Source organism: Acipenser ruthenus, chromosome 35 (assembly GCF_902713425.1).
Source record: "Acipenser ruthenus chromosome 35, fAciRut3.2 maternal haplotype, whole genome shotgun sequence".
Classification (NCBI taxonomy): Eukaryota; Metazoa; Chordata; class Actinopteri; order Acipenseriformes; family Acipenseridae; genus Acipenser; species Acipenser ruthenus.
The window spans coordinates 10,387,926-10,403,896 of record NC_081223.1 but is presented as its reverse complement, the minus strand read 5'-3'; the positions used below and the strand labels follow the sequence as shown (position 1 = coordinate 10,403,896).

Sequence of the window (15,971 nt, the reverse complement as noted above, 5' to 3'; positions counted from 1 at the left end):
TTTAATTTAATCAAATGCATATAATTTACTGCAGGACAAATACGTTTTGTATCATTAATAGGAACTAACCAGTTTGCGTCATTATCTAAAAAAAGGCATGAACTGTCGACTGATGAGAGCGATCAGTTAGGTGTTGCACTTGATATTGTTTTGTATAAGACTGTTCAAGAAGAAACATTTGGTGACGTTGGTGTTTTGTAACTGAACTGTACTCCGTTAAGCGCCCACACAAAACGTGTTATTTTCTAACGGGACCCCACTTGTAAACGAGGACTCGGTCTCGATGGGTACATCTTCTATATAAATACATTTTAAAAGAGAAGTCTGTGGATGACGTCATGATTAAACCAGAACAGAACGCTCATTTCAAGAGGTTCCAGTTCCTAGTTCGAAGATAAACTCGCGTTCCCTTTGTTTCCGAGCAGCACGTGTGTTCCTCAGCACTGACTGACCCCACGGATGGTGACCTGTCTTCAGCAGTGTGCTTATAGTTGAAATTATTATTATTTGTTTATTTAGCAGACGCTTTTATCCAAGGCGACTTACAGAGACTAGGGTGTGTGAACTATGCATCAGCTGCAGAGTCACTTACAATTACATCTCACCTGAAAGACGGAGCACAAGGAGGTTAAGTGACTTGCTCAGGGTCACACAATGAGTCAGTGGCTGAGGGGGGATTTGAACCGGGGACCTCCTGGTTATAAGCCCTTTTATTTAACCACTGGACCACACAGCCGCCTATATCTGAAATGTCGGGTTACTGGAAATGCATTGGTGTTGATTCGAATGCTAGTCGTCTTATTTTAATTAAAACACGCCACTGGTACCACATGCCGAACTAACTGTGTTCAGCATTCGTCAAGAAACCGCGCTCCAAAATATCGACCAACACGCCTCTGCTGATACGACAAGCGGAACTAAGTTTTCTGTAGCGTGAGTTGCATGGGGAGGGACTAGAGGACCTTCCCGGCCTCCTAGGAGTTCCGGTCTGCCCGGGAAGGTTTCGGTGTGACACCGGAAGTGCTCGGTCGAATGGTATTCCTGGAGGGAAACTTGCCTTTTTCGTGAAAATTCACAACAATAACAAAACCCGAAACTGTGAAACCAGGGCATGCGAATTGCAGTGGGAAAATCCGCTCGTGGCGTGCAAACGCCGCGCACCCGTGAGGCACTAGAGTCCGAGGCTGCAGCGAGGCGAGGACGCGCGTCTGTTGTGCGGATTTGAAGGCAGGATTGTGAGTTTGAGTTTCTCGGCTCGATCGTCGTTGTTTCTGCTGCAGCTAAAGGCATCTGCTTCGCTGAATCTGGGCACCGCGTTGGTTAGTATTTAACGTATTGCAATGTCTGTTTTTATATGTCGCGCTTACAGTCCTGCTTCGAGCGAGTTCCAGCAGAATTCATTATATTTCATGTCAGGGCGGCAGTTTTTTTTATTCAAGGAGCGGTTTCCCTGTTCCAGGTTTTCAATTGAATTTGTGTGCTGTGTCTCGTTAACAAGCTCATGCGCGTCTTATGAAACCCACAGTAAAACCTGGCGTGGATTCAGACCGCTATGCAACGGGAGTCTGTACCCGCCAGTGCTGTTTGTTTGTGGATATTGTTAAATCGAGTTTAGAAAACGACTTTTTTTAGGCTGCTGTTGGCGTCTCTCAGAAATTTTAACTTCGAAACCAAAAATTATCTAAAATGTTGTGCTTCTAAAATATAGTTTGCTTTCGTACTAATGACTCAACTCAGCAGTGTCGCGTCCATTCTGAAAACAAACAAAGACAACTGCACAGTATAAAACATTATGCAATATTTTAAATTTTGGTAACTTATAGCAGTGACCCCCTCCCCTCCCCTCCTCCCCTCTCCCCCCTCCCCCTCCCCTCCCCTCCCCTCCTCCCCCCCTCTCTCTCCTCCCCCCCTCTCTCTCCCTCCCCTCTCCCCTCTCCCCCCTCTCCCTCTCCCCCCCTCTCTCCCTCTCCCTCTCCTCCTCCCCTCTCCCCCATCCCCCCTCCCCTCTCCCCTCCCCCTCCTCCCCCCTCTCTCTCCCTCCCCTCTCCCCTCCCTCCCCTCTCCCCTCTCCCCTCTCCCCCCTCTCCCTCTCCCCCCTCTCTCCCTCTCCCCCTCCCCTCTCCCAACCCCCCCCTCTCCCCCTCCCCCTCCCCCCTCTCCCCCCCCTCCCCCCACTCTCTCCCTCTCCCCCCCCTCTCCCCCCCCCCCCTCCTCCCCCTCCCCGTGTCTGCTGGTTCTAATTCCAAATGAGCTCTCAAATTACAGAACGAGACCCTTCATTGAACTGATCATTTGCTTAATTCGACCCTTTGTAATTGTTTACAGCTCTCAAAACAGTGGCAGGGTTCAAGTTCGCTATAACCTTGTATAAGTGACGTGAAATCTGCAACTGTGCGATTACAAAAGTCAAATTAAACAAGCTATCAGTTCAATGAAGGGTCTAGTTAAAGAATTGAGAGCTCATTTGGAATGAAAACCAGCAGACACACAGAGGGGTCCCCCCAGGACCAGGGTTGGGAAACACGGAGTTAGAGAGCTCTGACATGTTTAAATACTTTAAATACTCCAGTGAGAGAATGATAAGGCTCTGTTTTTTGCACTGATTTCCTGATTTCTGTGAGATTTCCCCCACTGCTGTGTAATATGCATTTCCCTGTGAAAATTCCCAATTTCTGAAAGAATAGTGTAAATATTCATATTTTTATCTCTTAAAAAAATACAGCAAGTGTTTGCCTGTCTGACGCACTACCAGTTAGAGTGAATGTATTAACCTGACAGACGGTTTAGTTTGCTTCAGCAAAAAAGACACCAGCTGCATCAAAGATTGAACTATTTCTGCTAAAGATCAGCCTGCCCAGTACAAAAAGGGGACATTTCATGTGTTAATGCCTTTAAAAAGGGGACAGTTTAGCCTGTACTGTTTTTCAGGTTGGAATTCGGAACATTTCTTGTGTAATAACTCTACAGAAAATGATCCATTTTGAATGAGACAGCGCAACTAATGTATATATTTTTTGCTTTAATACATAGTGTGTTTAAGCGTGAAATAATACCTATTTTTAGACGGTGAAATAAGCTATTTGTACTTTGAAAAAAAAATACCGCCCTATCCATAAATGACCAGCGTCTAAACCACTTCCCCTTCCTCCATATTCAGAAGCATCTGACTGATTCTTTAGATCCACTGTTTAAAGTAACAGTGACACACCGGAAGTCTTTTTTAGAAAGATCTGAAAACTTGCGTTAGTTAAATTGTACAGAAAGGCTTTCTGTACAAGTGGCATTATCAAAGCCTGCGTACACTGCAGCTGATTTATAGGCTGTGCCTCTGTCTGGAACAGCCAGTTGTGTGTGTCTCTGAACAGCAGTCCATCGTTCAATTAAATCAGGAGCGGTCAGCTCTGATCCTGGAGCGCTGCAGGGTGTGCAGGTTTTTGCTCCACATGATCTCTAAATTACTTTATTGAATAAATTACTACTATAAAATGACAGCTTAACTAGTCAAATTGTTCCAAGTCTTTAGAAACTGATTGATTAAGAGTTATCTATAAAACCTACCGTCTCCACGTTAGGAGGCCAGATTTCACTCCTCTCGCCATCCTTCACCCTGGCACAGGCAGTCTAAGTGACTTGTTGAATAATTGGTTTGTGCATCTCTATTGCGCAGTCTGTCTCTGACTTTGTTTGGGGGGAACTCCTTAAAAGGAGAAAAGGGACCCAGCTAAAAACATGACTGCAGTGAAGGTAGATTTTCATGTGAAGGAACAGTCTTCCCTGACTATTAAATGCGTGCACAAATGAGACGTTTCCCTGGTCAACCTTTGCCCGCCCCAGTTTGAGAACCGCTAGTCTAACAGATCTGTATTTTAGGGATGGAAATAAGGCTGCTATTGCACAGCAGTCTCACCCATACCAGATTTTACGACCAGCTTGATCAGCCACAGTGTACAGGTAACAAGCGCAGGTGTGTCTTATTAAACTCTTAGTAAAACCAGGAATGGATCAAACCGCTGTGCAACGGGGGTCTAATTTTCATCCCCACATTTGATTTCTTCTCCTTTCATGCAAAAAGAGATTTGTATTGCTGTAATCAAGGTAATGGTAGGTTTGAAGCCCTCAAAACACTTTGGATGTGAAATTTAAAGAGCTGTTTTGCAGTTGAATAGCGTTGCTGGGTACAGTGCTGTCGTTTTTATTACATTTCACCTGTTGATTTTTTTTCTCGTTAGCGTTCGTCGTCCACGCAAGTGACAGATGCAAGAGGCTTGATATCTCTGCCAATAAAACTCCCAGTTTCCTGTGCTGAGAAACCTGCGTAACTCTGGTGTTTGCACAGCGAGCTGCTGACCTCCAGGCCAAGTTATAAAGCATCTCAAATTAGAAGCTGCCTTGCTTTTGATCTGCTGCCTTGACTACAATCAGCAACACAGATGCACTTTACCGTCTCATCTCGCGCAGGCTCCGAATGCTTCGTTGCTTCGGCTCGCCTGGGAAACCTGCAGTACTGCAGCATCGGGATAAATCATCGAAGATTCAAACAGGCATTGCTTGGAAGCTGTGGCGGCTTGTACGCTGATCGTGTTATTATTATTATTATCTATTTCTTAGCTGACGCCCTTATCCAGGGCGACTTACAATTGTTACAAGATAACACATTATTTTTTACATACAATTACCCATTTATACAGTTGGGTTTTTACTGGAGCAATCTAGGTAAAGTACCTTGCTCAAGGGTACAGCAGCAGTGTCCCCACCGGGATTTGAACCCACGACCCTCCGGTCAAGAATCCAGAGCCCTAACCACTACTCCACACTGCTGCCCATCGTGTCTGTCCGTCACGCTCAGAAACAACAGTTCACATTTCTATAGCGCTTCACGCACACACAAAACAACTCTATAACTGGATTGTGCACCAGTCTTCCCCACACTTCGATGACCTGTACGTTTCTCATGGTAGAAAATGTCATGGCTCTTCCTGGTCTAAAAATTTCACGATCAAACATAATATTAGTACACCTTTTTTTTTAATATAAAAAGCGTGTTGTAGCATTCAAAATGTATCTTTTTTTTTCAAAACAAATCTTCCTAAGTATTTAAATGTTGCTTGAACAACCGTAGGTGCTGAATTGTAGAATATTTCATTTTTTATGCCCACCTTTTAAAGACATTTTATTTTCACCATCAGTGAATTATCAAACAAAACAAAAAACAAAAATAAATCAATAAAAATGACGACAGACGTATGAAATGCCCCCTTCTTGTACTGGACAGGGCGATCTTTACATGGTAATGGGTACATTTCACAGAAATCGTGCAATCTGTCATAATTATGAAAAAATACAGCCTTACTTCTACAGTAGCTTGTTTGTCACAGGTACATCTACACTCACAAAACCAGGCTTGGGTATATTAGCTGCTTCTTTAAATCCATCCACAGGTCTCCGGTGAGAATGGTGCCCTTTAAGAAAAGGAAATCCTCTGCTCCAGAACAGTCACAGACCCAGCCTAAAAGCAGCAGGAAAGAGGACTGCCCACGCCCCCCAGCATCCCTCAGAGCACCAGACTGCCCACGCTCCCCAGCATCCCTCAGAGCACCAGACTGCTCACGACCCCCAGCATCCCTCAGTGCACCAGACTGCTCACGCCCCCCAGCATCCCTCAGTGCACCAGACTGCCCACGCCCCCCAGCATCCCTCAGTGCACCAGACTGCCCACGCTCCCCAGCATCCCTCAGAGCACCAGACTGCTCACGACCCCCAGCATCCCTCAGTGCACCAGACTGCCCACGACCCCCAGCATCCCTCAGTGCACCAGACTGCTCACGCCCCCCAGCATCCCTCAGAGCACCAGACTGCCCACGCCCCCCAGCATCCCTCAGTGCACCAGACTGCCCACGCCCCCCAGCATCCCTCAGTGCACCAGACTGCCCACGCCCCCCAGCATCCCTCAGAGCACCAGACTGCCCACGCCCCCCAGCATCCCTCAGAGCACCAGACTGCCCACAACCCCCAGCATCCCTCAGAGCACCAGACTGCCCACGACCCCCAGCATCCCTCAAAGCACCAGACTGCCCACGCCCCCCAGCATCCCTCAGAGCACCAGACTGCCCACGCCCCCCAGCATCCCTCAGAGCACCAGACTGCCCACGACCCCCAGCATCCCTCAGAGCACCAGACTGCTCACAACCCCCAGCATCCCTCAGAGCACCAGACTGCTCACGACCCCCAGCATCCCTCAGTGCACCAGACTGCCCACGCCCCCCAGCATCCCTCAGAGCACCAGACTGCCCACGACCCCCAGCATCCCTCAGTGCACCAGACTGCTCACGCCCCCCAGCATCCCTCAGTGCACCAGACTGCTCACGACCCCCAGCATCCCTCAGTGCACCAGACTGCCCACGACCCCCAGCATCCCTCAGTGCACCAGACTGCTCACGACCCCCAGCATCCCTCAGTGCACCAGACTGCCCACGCCCCCCAGCATCCCTCAGTGCACCAGACTACTCACGCTCCCCAGCATCCCTCAGAGCACCAGACTGCCCACGCCCCCCAGCATCCCTCAGAGCACCAGACTGCCCACGCCCCCCAGCATCCCTCAGTGCACAGGACTCCAAACTGCAGCCCCTGCCTGCACCCCCACCCCGCCCCCCCGAGAAGAAGATCTCCACGTCAACTGCAGAACCCTGTGCTGAGGGGACAAAGGGGCGGGGCCAGGGGAACACCCCAGAAACATCCTCGCCACAGAAGCTGTCCCCAAGGGTCAAAGGTCAAAGCCAGACTCGCACCAAAGAATCAGAGTTGGCAGGTAAGGGGGGGTAGTGGTTAGAGCTGAGGGACTGGGAGGGAGGGGGTGGCCTAGTGGTTAGAGCTGAGGGACTGGGAGGGAGGGTGTGGCCTAGTGGTTAAAGCTGAGGCCTGACACTGCTGTTCAGTGCTCACTCCTGCCTCCATACTGTCTCTGTCCCCCTCTCCTGTCCCTCTCAGGTTCTTCATGTCACAGGGATCCCCCCGCAGTGTCAGAGGAGTGCCCCCTAGAGGTGGAAGGGGAGGAGGACGGGGAGTTCGGCCTGGTCATCACTCTGGGTAAGGAACCGTTTAAATCATTATGAGTTTCCTATCAGGCCGTAGCTGATCCCAGCTCAGCTTGTGAAAGGGAGTGGGATTTTTTTCAGCTTCGAGCTGTTGTTGTGTTTCCCACCAGATGGAGAGGAGAGCGGAGAGGGGGGTGGCAGGAGGAGGAAGCGGAAGGGTGTGAAGAGGAAGAGGGGGGAGGGAGCGGCGCCGGCAGCCCCCCCAGACTGTGAAATCGAGGTCGGGGGGCAGCTGGACAGAGACCTGGAGTCACAGGCCAAGCAGCACAACCTGACCACTATCAACGTGAGGAACATCATTCACGTGAGTCCTGATCACACCACTGCCCCGACACTGCTCTCTCATTCACGTGAGTCCTGATCACACCACTGCCCTGACACTGCTCTCTCATTCACGTGAGTCCTGATCACACCACTGCCCTGACACTGCTCTCTCATTCACGCGAGTCCTGATCACACCACTGCCCCGACACTGCTCTCTCATTCACGCGAGTCCTGATCACACCACTGCCCTGACACTGCTCTCTCATTCACGCGAGTCCTGATCACGCCACTGCCCTGACACTGCTCTCTCATTCACGCGAGTCCTGATCACACCACTGCCCTGACACTGCTCTCTCATTCACGCGAGTCCTGATCACACCACTGCCCCGACACTGCTCTCTCATTCACGCGAGTCCTGATCACACCACTGCCCCGACACTGCTCTCTCATTCACGCGAGTCCTGATCACACCACTGCCCTGACACTGCTCTCTCATTCACGCGAGTCCTGATCACACCACTGCCCCGACACTGCTCTCTCATTCACGTGAGTCCTGATCACACCACTGCCCTGACACTGCTCTCTCATTCACGCGAGTCCTGATCACACCACTGCCCCGACACTGCTCTCTCATTCACGCGAGTCCTGATCACACCACTGCCCTGACACTGCTCTCTCATTCACGCGAGTCCTGATCACACCACTGCCCCGACACTGCTCTCTCATTCACGTGAGTCCTGATCACACCACTGCCCCGACACTGCTCTCTCATTCACGCGAGTCCTGATCACACCACTGCCCCGACACTGCTCTCTCATTCACGCGAGTCCTGATCACACCACTGCCCCGACACTGCTCTCTCATTCACGCGAGTCCTGATCACACCACTGCCCTGACACTGCTCTCTCATTCACGCGAGTCCTGATCACACCACTGCCCCGACACTGCTCTCTCATTCACGTGAGTCCTGATCACACCACTGCCCTGACACTGCTCTCTCATTCACGCGAGTCCTGATCACACCACTGCCCTGACACTGCTCTCTCATTCACGCGAGTCCTGATCACACCACTGCCCCGACACTGCTCTCTCATTCACGCGAGTCCTGATCACACCACTGCCCTGACGATGGACCATTTTGTTAAAATACTAAAATGAAACGAGACTGGGAGGGTATGTATTCATTTCCAACTATAAAAAAAGCACTTATTCTTTATTCAACAACCATTTGGTGAGCTGCAATGTTCTTGTATCTTGATGCAAATGATGCATACCACTGTTGCGATAAGATACGATACATCATGTAAAGAAAGTGTCCTGATTCATCGATGCACTGTGAATCGTAACACCCCCTAACGACAACACAGTTCTAAAGATAAAAAAACAGTGCTTTATATTTAATAGCAGTTCCTCAGTCTTTTATTGTGATTTGTTTGTTAAAGCCTTGTGTGTAGGGTGTCTCTCATTGCAACAGAAGTAATTGTGCAGACAGCGTGAGCAGTTTAAAAATAGCCCATCTGCACTCTGAGAGTCAACGCAAAGTCTGCAGAATGACAGCTAGCCGTTCCTGAGTGTCTGTGTTTGTAGACGAGTGTGTCTGTTTGACAACTGGAGCCTGTATGTTTTCCAGCAGCTGCAGACGTGTCAGGGTTAGAAATTCTCACTAGCCTTTCAGCACCCAGTCCTGGGGTTCAGAACTCCCCTTGTTCAGGTATGTTATTGAAATGATCAGGTTGGTGCCAGGGGTTTGAAGAGTCAGGCCCCTGGTAGGTCTGAAATGAATGTTCGCACTTCATCACAGCATGATGAGTCACAGTTGGCTCCTGATCATTTCAGTAATATACTTAACTGAGAGAAAAAAAAACAGAACTAACTGGACTAGTGTGAGTTTCTAACCCTGCTCAAACTCCTGATCATTCTCCTGCTCCCCTGAGCCCCCCCTCTGCTCCCCTGAGCCACCCCTCTGTTCCACTGAGCCCCCCCTTCTGCTCCCCTGAGCCCACCTTCTGCTCCCCCTCTGCTCCCCTGAGCCCCCCCTCTGTTCCACTGAGCCCCCCCTTCTGCTCCCCTGAGCCCACCTTCTGCTCCCCCTCTGCTCCCCTGAGCCCCCCCTCTGCTCCTCTGAGCCCCCTCCTCTGCTCCCCTGAGCCCCTCCTCTGCTCCCCTGAGCCCCCTCCTCTGCTCCCCTGAGCCCCCTCCTCTGCTCCCCTGAGCCCCCTTCTCTGCTCCCCTGAGCCCCCTTCTCTGCTCCCCTGAGCCCCCTTCTCTGCTCCCCTGAGCCCCCTCCTCTGCTCCCCTGAGCCCCCTCCTCTGCTCCCCTGAGCCCCCCCTCTGCTCCCCTGAGCCCCCTTCTCTGCTCCCCTGAGCCCCCTTCTCTGCTCCCCTGAGCCCCCTCCTCTGCTCACCTGTGCCCTCGCTCCCCTGCAGGAGGTGATCACGAACGAGCATGTCGTCGCGATGATGAAAGCAGCGATCAGCGACACGGAGGACATGCCCATGTTCGTGAGTACATGTCTGTTTTTTCTAGTGCATAAGAGCCGTTTGTGCTGTGTGTGTTTTATTCTTCATCGTACAGTACTGTCAGTTTAGGAAAAAATAATAAATAACGCTTCCATGTACGTGTGATCAGACTTGGTACGGGCATTCCTGAACACAACATTGAATCTGGATTAGCGTTCAAAATGTGGCATCGCTAAGATTTTGCGTTGAGGACCGCCTGTCTGATTGTGATGGAGCTTTGCAAAGACATCTGTTACAAGGTTGATGAGCAGCTGATCTTGTGACTTATTTCATTTTTTTGCCTCAGGAACCAAAGATGACCCGGTCCAAACTAAAGGAGGTTGTGGAGAAGGGAGTGGTGAGTTTGAGTGCTTCTCTGACGTCAGTGAGCTTTTGTGTGTGTCAGTGTATGCATGAATCTATCTATCTATCTGTGTATCTATATGTATTGTAACGGAGCCTCTTTCTGCTCAGGCTCTTTTGCCCCCTTCAACAGCAGACCCAGACACCTACTTCAACCCACCACCATCACAGACAAAGACAGGCTTACAGACACGCGAATTACAAACACTCAAGCAATAATTCAATCAAACCATCCCCCAGTGCACCCAGGTGTGTCCCATTTAGCCCTGAAGGATTCTGGGCCATGTAGTCTTTTAGCCCTATTGCCATTACTCCTCTCCCATGCACGACTAAATTACCACCCACGCAGTGAACACACGCTAATTACACAGACAGGGCTCTCGCCCTGCCACAGTACCTATGTGTGTGCATCTGCGTGTGCTGTGCGATACCAGCTGATGTCCAAAGCCATCTTGTATCTTACACAGCACACCAACACCCCTAATTATTGTTAAATAAGAATAATTGAGCAGTAAAGCTAATCTCAAGGTGACTCCTTTTCCATCTGATGCAAACGCTCTGATGCAGTAGATATGTCGATACAATAACAAGCCTGTGTTTTCAGGTGATCCCTACATGGAATATTTCTCCAATCAAGAAATCCAATGAAGTAAAGGTAATGTGACTTTCCATGCTGTTTAATCAGACAGTAGTGCCGGTGTGTGTAACTGTGTGTAGCAGTGCCGGTGTGTGTAACTGTGTGTAGCAGTGCCGGTGTGTGTAACTGTGTGTAGCAGTGCCAGTGTGTATAGCAGTGCCAGTGTGTGTATCTGTGTGTAGCAGTGCCGGTGTGTGTATCTGTGTGTAGCGGTGCCAGTGTGTGTAGCAGTGCCAGTGTGTGTATCTGTGTGTAGCAGTGCCGGTGTGTGTATCTGTGTGTAGCAGTGCCAGTGTGTGTAACTGTGTAGTGGTGCGGGTGTGTGTTGTAACAGACAGCAGTCTCAGTGTGTGTAACTGTGTAGCGTTGCTGGTGTGTGTAACTGTGTAGTGGTGCGGGTGTGTGTAACTGTGTAGTGGTGCTGGTGTGTGTTGTAACAGACAGCAGTCTCAGTGTGTGTAACTGTGTAGCGTTGCTGGTGTGTGTAACTGTGTAGTGGTGCGGGTGTGTGTTGTAACAGACAGCAGTCTCAGTGTGTGTAACTGTGTAGCGTTGCTGGTGTGTGTAACTGTGTAGTGGTGCTGGTGTGTGTTTTAACAGACAGCAGTCTCAGTGTGTGTAACTGTGTAGCGTTGCTGGTGTGTGTAACTGTGTAGTGGTGCGGGTGTGTGTTGTAACAGACAGCAGTCTCCGTGTGTGTAACTGTGTAGCGTTGCTGGTGTGTGTGTAACTGTGTAGTGGTGCTGGTGTGTGTTGTAACAGACAGCAGTCTCAGTGTGTGTAACTGTGTAGCGTTGCTGGTGTGTGTAACAGTGTAGTGGTGCGGGTGTGTGTTGTAACAGACAGCAGTCTCAGTGTGTGTAACTGTGTAGCGTTGCTGGTGTGTGTAACTGTGTAGTGGTGCGGGTGTGTGTTGTAACAGACAGCAGTCTCAGTGTGTGTCGTGTGACTGCCCTTGTGTCCTGGTTCCAGCCGCCCCAGTTTGTGGACATCCCTCTGGAGGACGAAGACTCCTCTGATGAAGAGTACTGTCCAGACGAGGAAGAGGATGACGAGACAGCCGAGGAGGTGAGGGGCGGGATACAGCTCCCAGCGTGACTTTCGGATTTCTGAAAACTGCTACTGCACAGCAGTGTCACCCATTCCAGGTTTTACTACGAGCTTGATTAGCCCCAGTGTATTGGTCACAAGCTCAGGTGTGTCATGTTAAACTCACAGTAAAACCAGGAATGGATCACACTGTAGTCCTGCACGAAATCATGGTTTGATTATTCAGATGAAGATCTCCACAGGTGCGGGTTGCTGGTGTCGATCGGGTTAATTTGCCAGTCCAAGTGAAACGAGTGAAGAAACAGCTGCTTGGGTTTGTGACGATCGCTGTTTTCTTGCTCTGTGGAGAACAGCGATCACCACAAACCCAAGCAGCTGTTTCTTTGCTTGTTTCACTCTGAAGGGTAAATTAGCCTGATCAGCACCAACGATCCTCATCTATGGAGAGCTTGATCTGATTAATGGTTTCCTGCAGCACTATCAAACTGCTGTGCAATGGGAGTGTTCTTTTCCATCCCTGGTCTGTGTGTGTTAATACGTGCTACTTGTTGTGTTGTTGTTTTAGACGTTCCAGGAGAGTGATGTCGAGAGCACAGCCTCCTCCCCCAGGGGGGGGCGCCGACCCCGCACCCCCTTTGAGTCGGGGGACGAGGAGTGCAGCTACAGCCCCACCCAGCAGGTGAGCCGTTACCTGAGACAGGACCGTCTGATTCACTGAGCCCGTACCTGAGACAGAGCCTGAATCACTGAGCCCCTTACCTGAGACAGGACAGCCTGAATCACTGAGCCGTTACCTGAGACAGAGCCTGAATCACTGAGCCCCTTACCTGAGACAGGACAGCCTGAATCACTGAGCCGTTACCTGAGACAGGACAACCTGAATCACTGAGCCCCTTACCTGAGACAGGACAGCCTGAATCACTGAGCCGTTACCTGAGACAGGACAACCTGAATCACTGAGCCCCTTACCTGAGACAGGACAGCCTGAATCACTGAGCCGTTACCTGAGACAGGACAGCCTGAATCACTGAGCCCGTACCTGGGAGAGCTTGAATCTGTCCTGGGGAGTTTTGATATGGAAATACTAAAATAAACTTAATTCAATAACAGTTTTGACTAGAAGCCTTTCTCAATATCTGCTGTGCCATCTCTTCCTTTTGTCATTGGATTTATTCCATTCATTTTATCGTGGTAATCAGGTCTGGGTGATGGTAAATATTTTTAAACTTTTATGTAACTGTGGTGTTGCTGAGTTCCTGATCTTCCTGTTCCCAGGGCGAGTGTCCTGTGGCCCCCCAGCAGAGGCACCTGAGTGTGGAAGTGGTCCCCATGGGTCCCCCACCCCCTCCCAAACCAGCCAAGACCCAGCCAGGCTCCCCGAAGCCGGCCAGGCAGACCCAGGACTGCAGCTTCATGGAGAAGCTCCACGCAGTGGAGGAGGAGCTGGCCTTGAGCCCGGTGTGCATGGACCCCCTGCAGGTAAAACACTAACCCATACTGACACACACAGGTAATACACTAACCCATACTGACACTGACACACAGGTAAAACACTAACATACTGACACACACACACAGGTAATACACTACACTGTCGGATCTCTCTCTTTCTCTCTCACGCAGGCGATGGTCGATAGTCTGATCGCGCTTCGGACCCGCTCCAAACGCCCCCTGAAGGACATACCCCTGGGGCAGCTGGAGGCGGAGCTACAGGCCCCTGACATCACGCCTGACATGTACGAGACGGGAACCAATGAGGATCGAGAGTGGCAGGGCTGGCTGCGCGGGCTGATGACATCAGAGGTGGAGAATGAAGGTGAGGGAGGCGATGAAGGGGTTAAAGACGCTGTGTATGGAGCAGTGAAAGACCCTCCGTGTGGGGCAGGGATACCAAAACAAACTGTTTATTAAATCAGCTGTCTTATAACACAATACTGATCGCAGGGAGGTCCTTCATTACTTTACTAAACACCTAGAAATTCAATGAAAACTATTAAAAACCCAAGGTTTGGCCACCGCACAGAGTGTAAAAGAGAGAGTGAGCCCATCACACAGAGTGTAAAAGGCTTTTAACAGAATTAAGAACGAGAAATTGAGCCGTGTTTGCTGTTCCTCTCAAAGCACTGTATTAGCTCCTAATGGCTACAGAACAGAGGGATGGGAGTTTGAAGCCGTGCTCACCCCTTTAGCAAGCAGGACAGAATGTACTAGGAGAGTCTGCTCAAGTAACAACAGAGCAAACTCCAAGGTTGTTTGTCTCGTCAACGTGCTCTCGCTAATGACAGTGCTCAGATCTCTGATGTCATTGGAACCTGTTAGCACCAATGACACTTCTAAAGCTGCTGAGTGTGGAGATCTCGCCCTAGGAATGTCAATGACAGAGAAAACCACAACAAGCACTATAGAAACAAATTAAGTGCTTTAATACCAGCTTCATGTCTTTTTAAAAAATTTTTTTTTTTTACATTTTTATTTATGACTTCTAATTTATTCGAAAGTGTTCGGTGGCTCCCTCTGACCAAGTTGAGAGTGTGCTTTCTCTCGCACTCTTTGTATGCAGTGTTGAGTGGAGTTCTCTTTCCTATACTGCTAGAGCGCTCTGCAGTGTTGAGAGTGAAGCTCTCTTTCCTATACTGCTAGAGCGCTCTGCAGTGTTGAGAGTGGAGTTCTCTTTCCTATACTGCTAGAGCGCTCTGCAGTGTTGAGAGTGGAGTTCTCTTTCCTATACTGCTAGAGCGCTCTGCAGTGTCGAGAGGGGAGTTCTCTTTCCTATACTGCTAGAGCGCTCTGCAGTGTCGAGAGTGGAGTTCTCTTTCCTATACTGCTAGAGCGCTCTGCAGTGTCGAGAGGGGAGTTCTCTTTCCTATACTGCTAGAGCGCTCTGCAGTGTTGAGAGTGGAGTTCTCTTTCCTATACTGCTAGAGCGCTCTGCAGTGTTGAGAGTGGAGCTCTCTTTCCTATACTGCTAGAGCGCTCTGCAGTGTTGAGAGTGGAGCTCTCTTTCCTATACTGCTAGAGCGCTCTGCAGTGTTGAGAGGGGAGTTCTCTTTCCTATACTGCTAGAGCGCTCTGCAGTGTCGAGAGGGGAGTTCTCTTTCCTATACTGCTAGAGCGCTCTGCAGTGTTGAGAGTGGAGTTCTCTTTCCTATACTGCTAGAGCGCTCTGCAGTGTTGAGAGTGGAGCTCTCTTTCCTATACTGCTAGAGCGCTCTGCAGTGTTGAGAGTGGAGCTCTCTTTCCTATACTGCTAGAGCGCTCTGCAGTGTTGAGAGTGGAGTTCTCTTTCCTATACTGCTAGAGCGCTCTGCAGTGTTGAGAGGGGAGTTCTCTTTCCTATACTGCTAGAGCGCTCTGCAGTGTCGAGAGGGGAGTTCTCTTTCCTATACTGCTAGAGCGCTCTGCAGTGTTGAGAGGGTTCTCTTTCTTAGACTTGTATGCAGGACTGCAGTTTTGAAAGGCGATCAGTCTTGACCGAGCTTGCATCCATATCTAACAATGTTTGATGATTTCACAAGTTGTTTGACTGGGTGTTGTCCATTTCCTGTCTGTAGAGGAAGCTGATGACGATGATGACCCTGAATACAACTTCCTGGAAGACATGGACGAGCCAGACCAAGAGGACTTCCGTAATGACCGGGCCGTACGCATCACCAGTAAGTGTATTGAGACCAGTCTGTACACACCAGTAAGTGTATTGAGACCAGTCTGTACACACCAGTAAGTGTACTGAGACCAGTCTGTACACACCAGTAAGTGTATTGAGACCAGTCTGTACACACCAGTAAGTGTATTGAGACCAGTCTGTACACACCAGTAAGTGTATTGAGACCAGTCTGTACACACCAGTAAGTGTATTGAGACCAGTCTGTACACACCAGTAAGTGTATTGAGACCAGTCTGTACACACCAGTAAGTGTATTGAGACCAGTCTGTACGCACCAGTAAGTGTATTGAGACCAGTCTGTACGCACCAGTAAGTGTATTGAGACCAGTCTGTACGCACCAGTAAGTGTATTGAGACCAGTCTGTACACACCAGTAAGTGTATTGATACCAGTCTGTACACAC

At 49.8% G+C, this 15,971-nt stretch overlaps 1 protein-coding gene across 3 annotated transcripts in view; it reads left to right on the top strand.

Annotated features, from left to right (window-relative positions):
• Positions 1 to 537: 537 nt before the first annotated feature.
• LOC117395209 (GON-4-like protein) overlaps positions 538 to 15,971 on the top strand; it is a 41,666-nt gene continuing 26,232 nt past the window's right edge. For 2 of the 3 annotated variants that reach the window (XM_059007319.1, XM_059007317.1), the window contains exons 1-12: positions 538 to 1,319; positions 5,439 to 6,805; positions 6,985 to 7,083; positions 7,202 to 7,395; positions 9,783 to 9,857; positions 10,162 to 10,212; positions 10,822 to 10,872; positions 11,827 to 11,922; positions 12,470 to 12,583; positions 13,180 to 13,383; positions 13,528 to 13,720; positions 15,456 to 15,557. In XM_059007319.1, coding sequence (XP_058863302.1) covers positions 5,452 to 6,805; positions 6,985 to 7,083; positions 7,202 to 7,395; positions 9,783 to 9,857; positions 10,162 to 10,212; positions 10,822 to 10,872; positions 11,827 to 11,922; positions 12,470 to 12,583; positions 13,180 to 13,383; positions 13,528 to 13,720; positions 15,456 to 15,557 — 2,533 coding nt within the window. In that variant the 5' untranslated portion in view covers positions 538 to 1,319; positions 5,439 to 5,451. The remainder of the gene's footprint in view (positions 1,320 to 5,438; positions 6,806 to 6,984; positions 7,084 to 7,201; positions 7,396 to 9,782; positions 9,858 to 10,161; positions 10,213 to 10,821; positions 10,873 to 11,826; positions 11,923 to 12,469; positions 12,584 to 13,179; positions 13,384 to 13,527; positions 13,721 to 15,455; positions 15,558 to 15,971) is intronic. The other variant, XM_059007318.1, reaches the window with a different exon arrangement.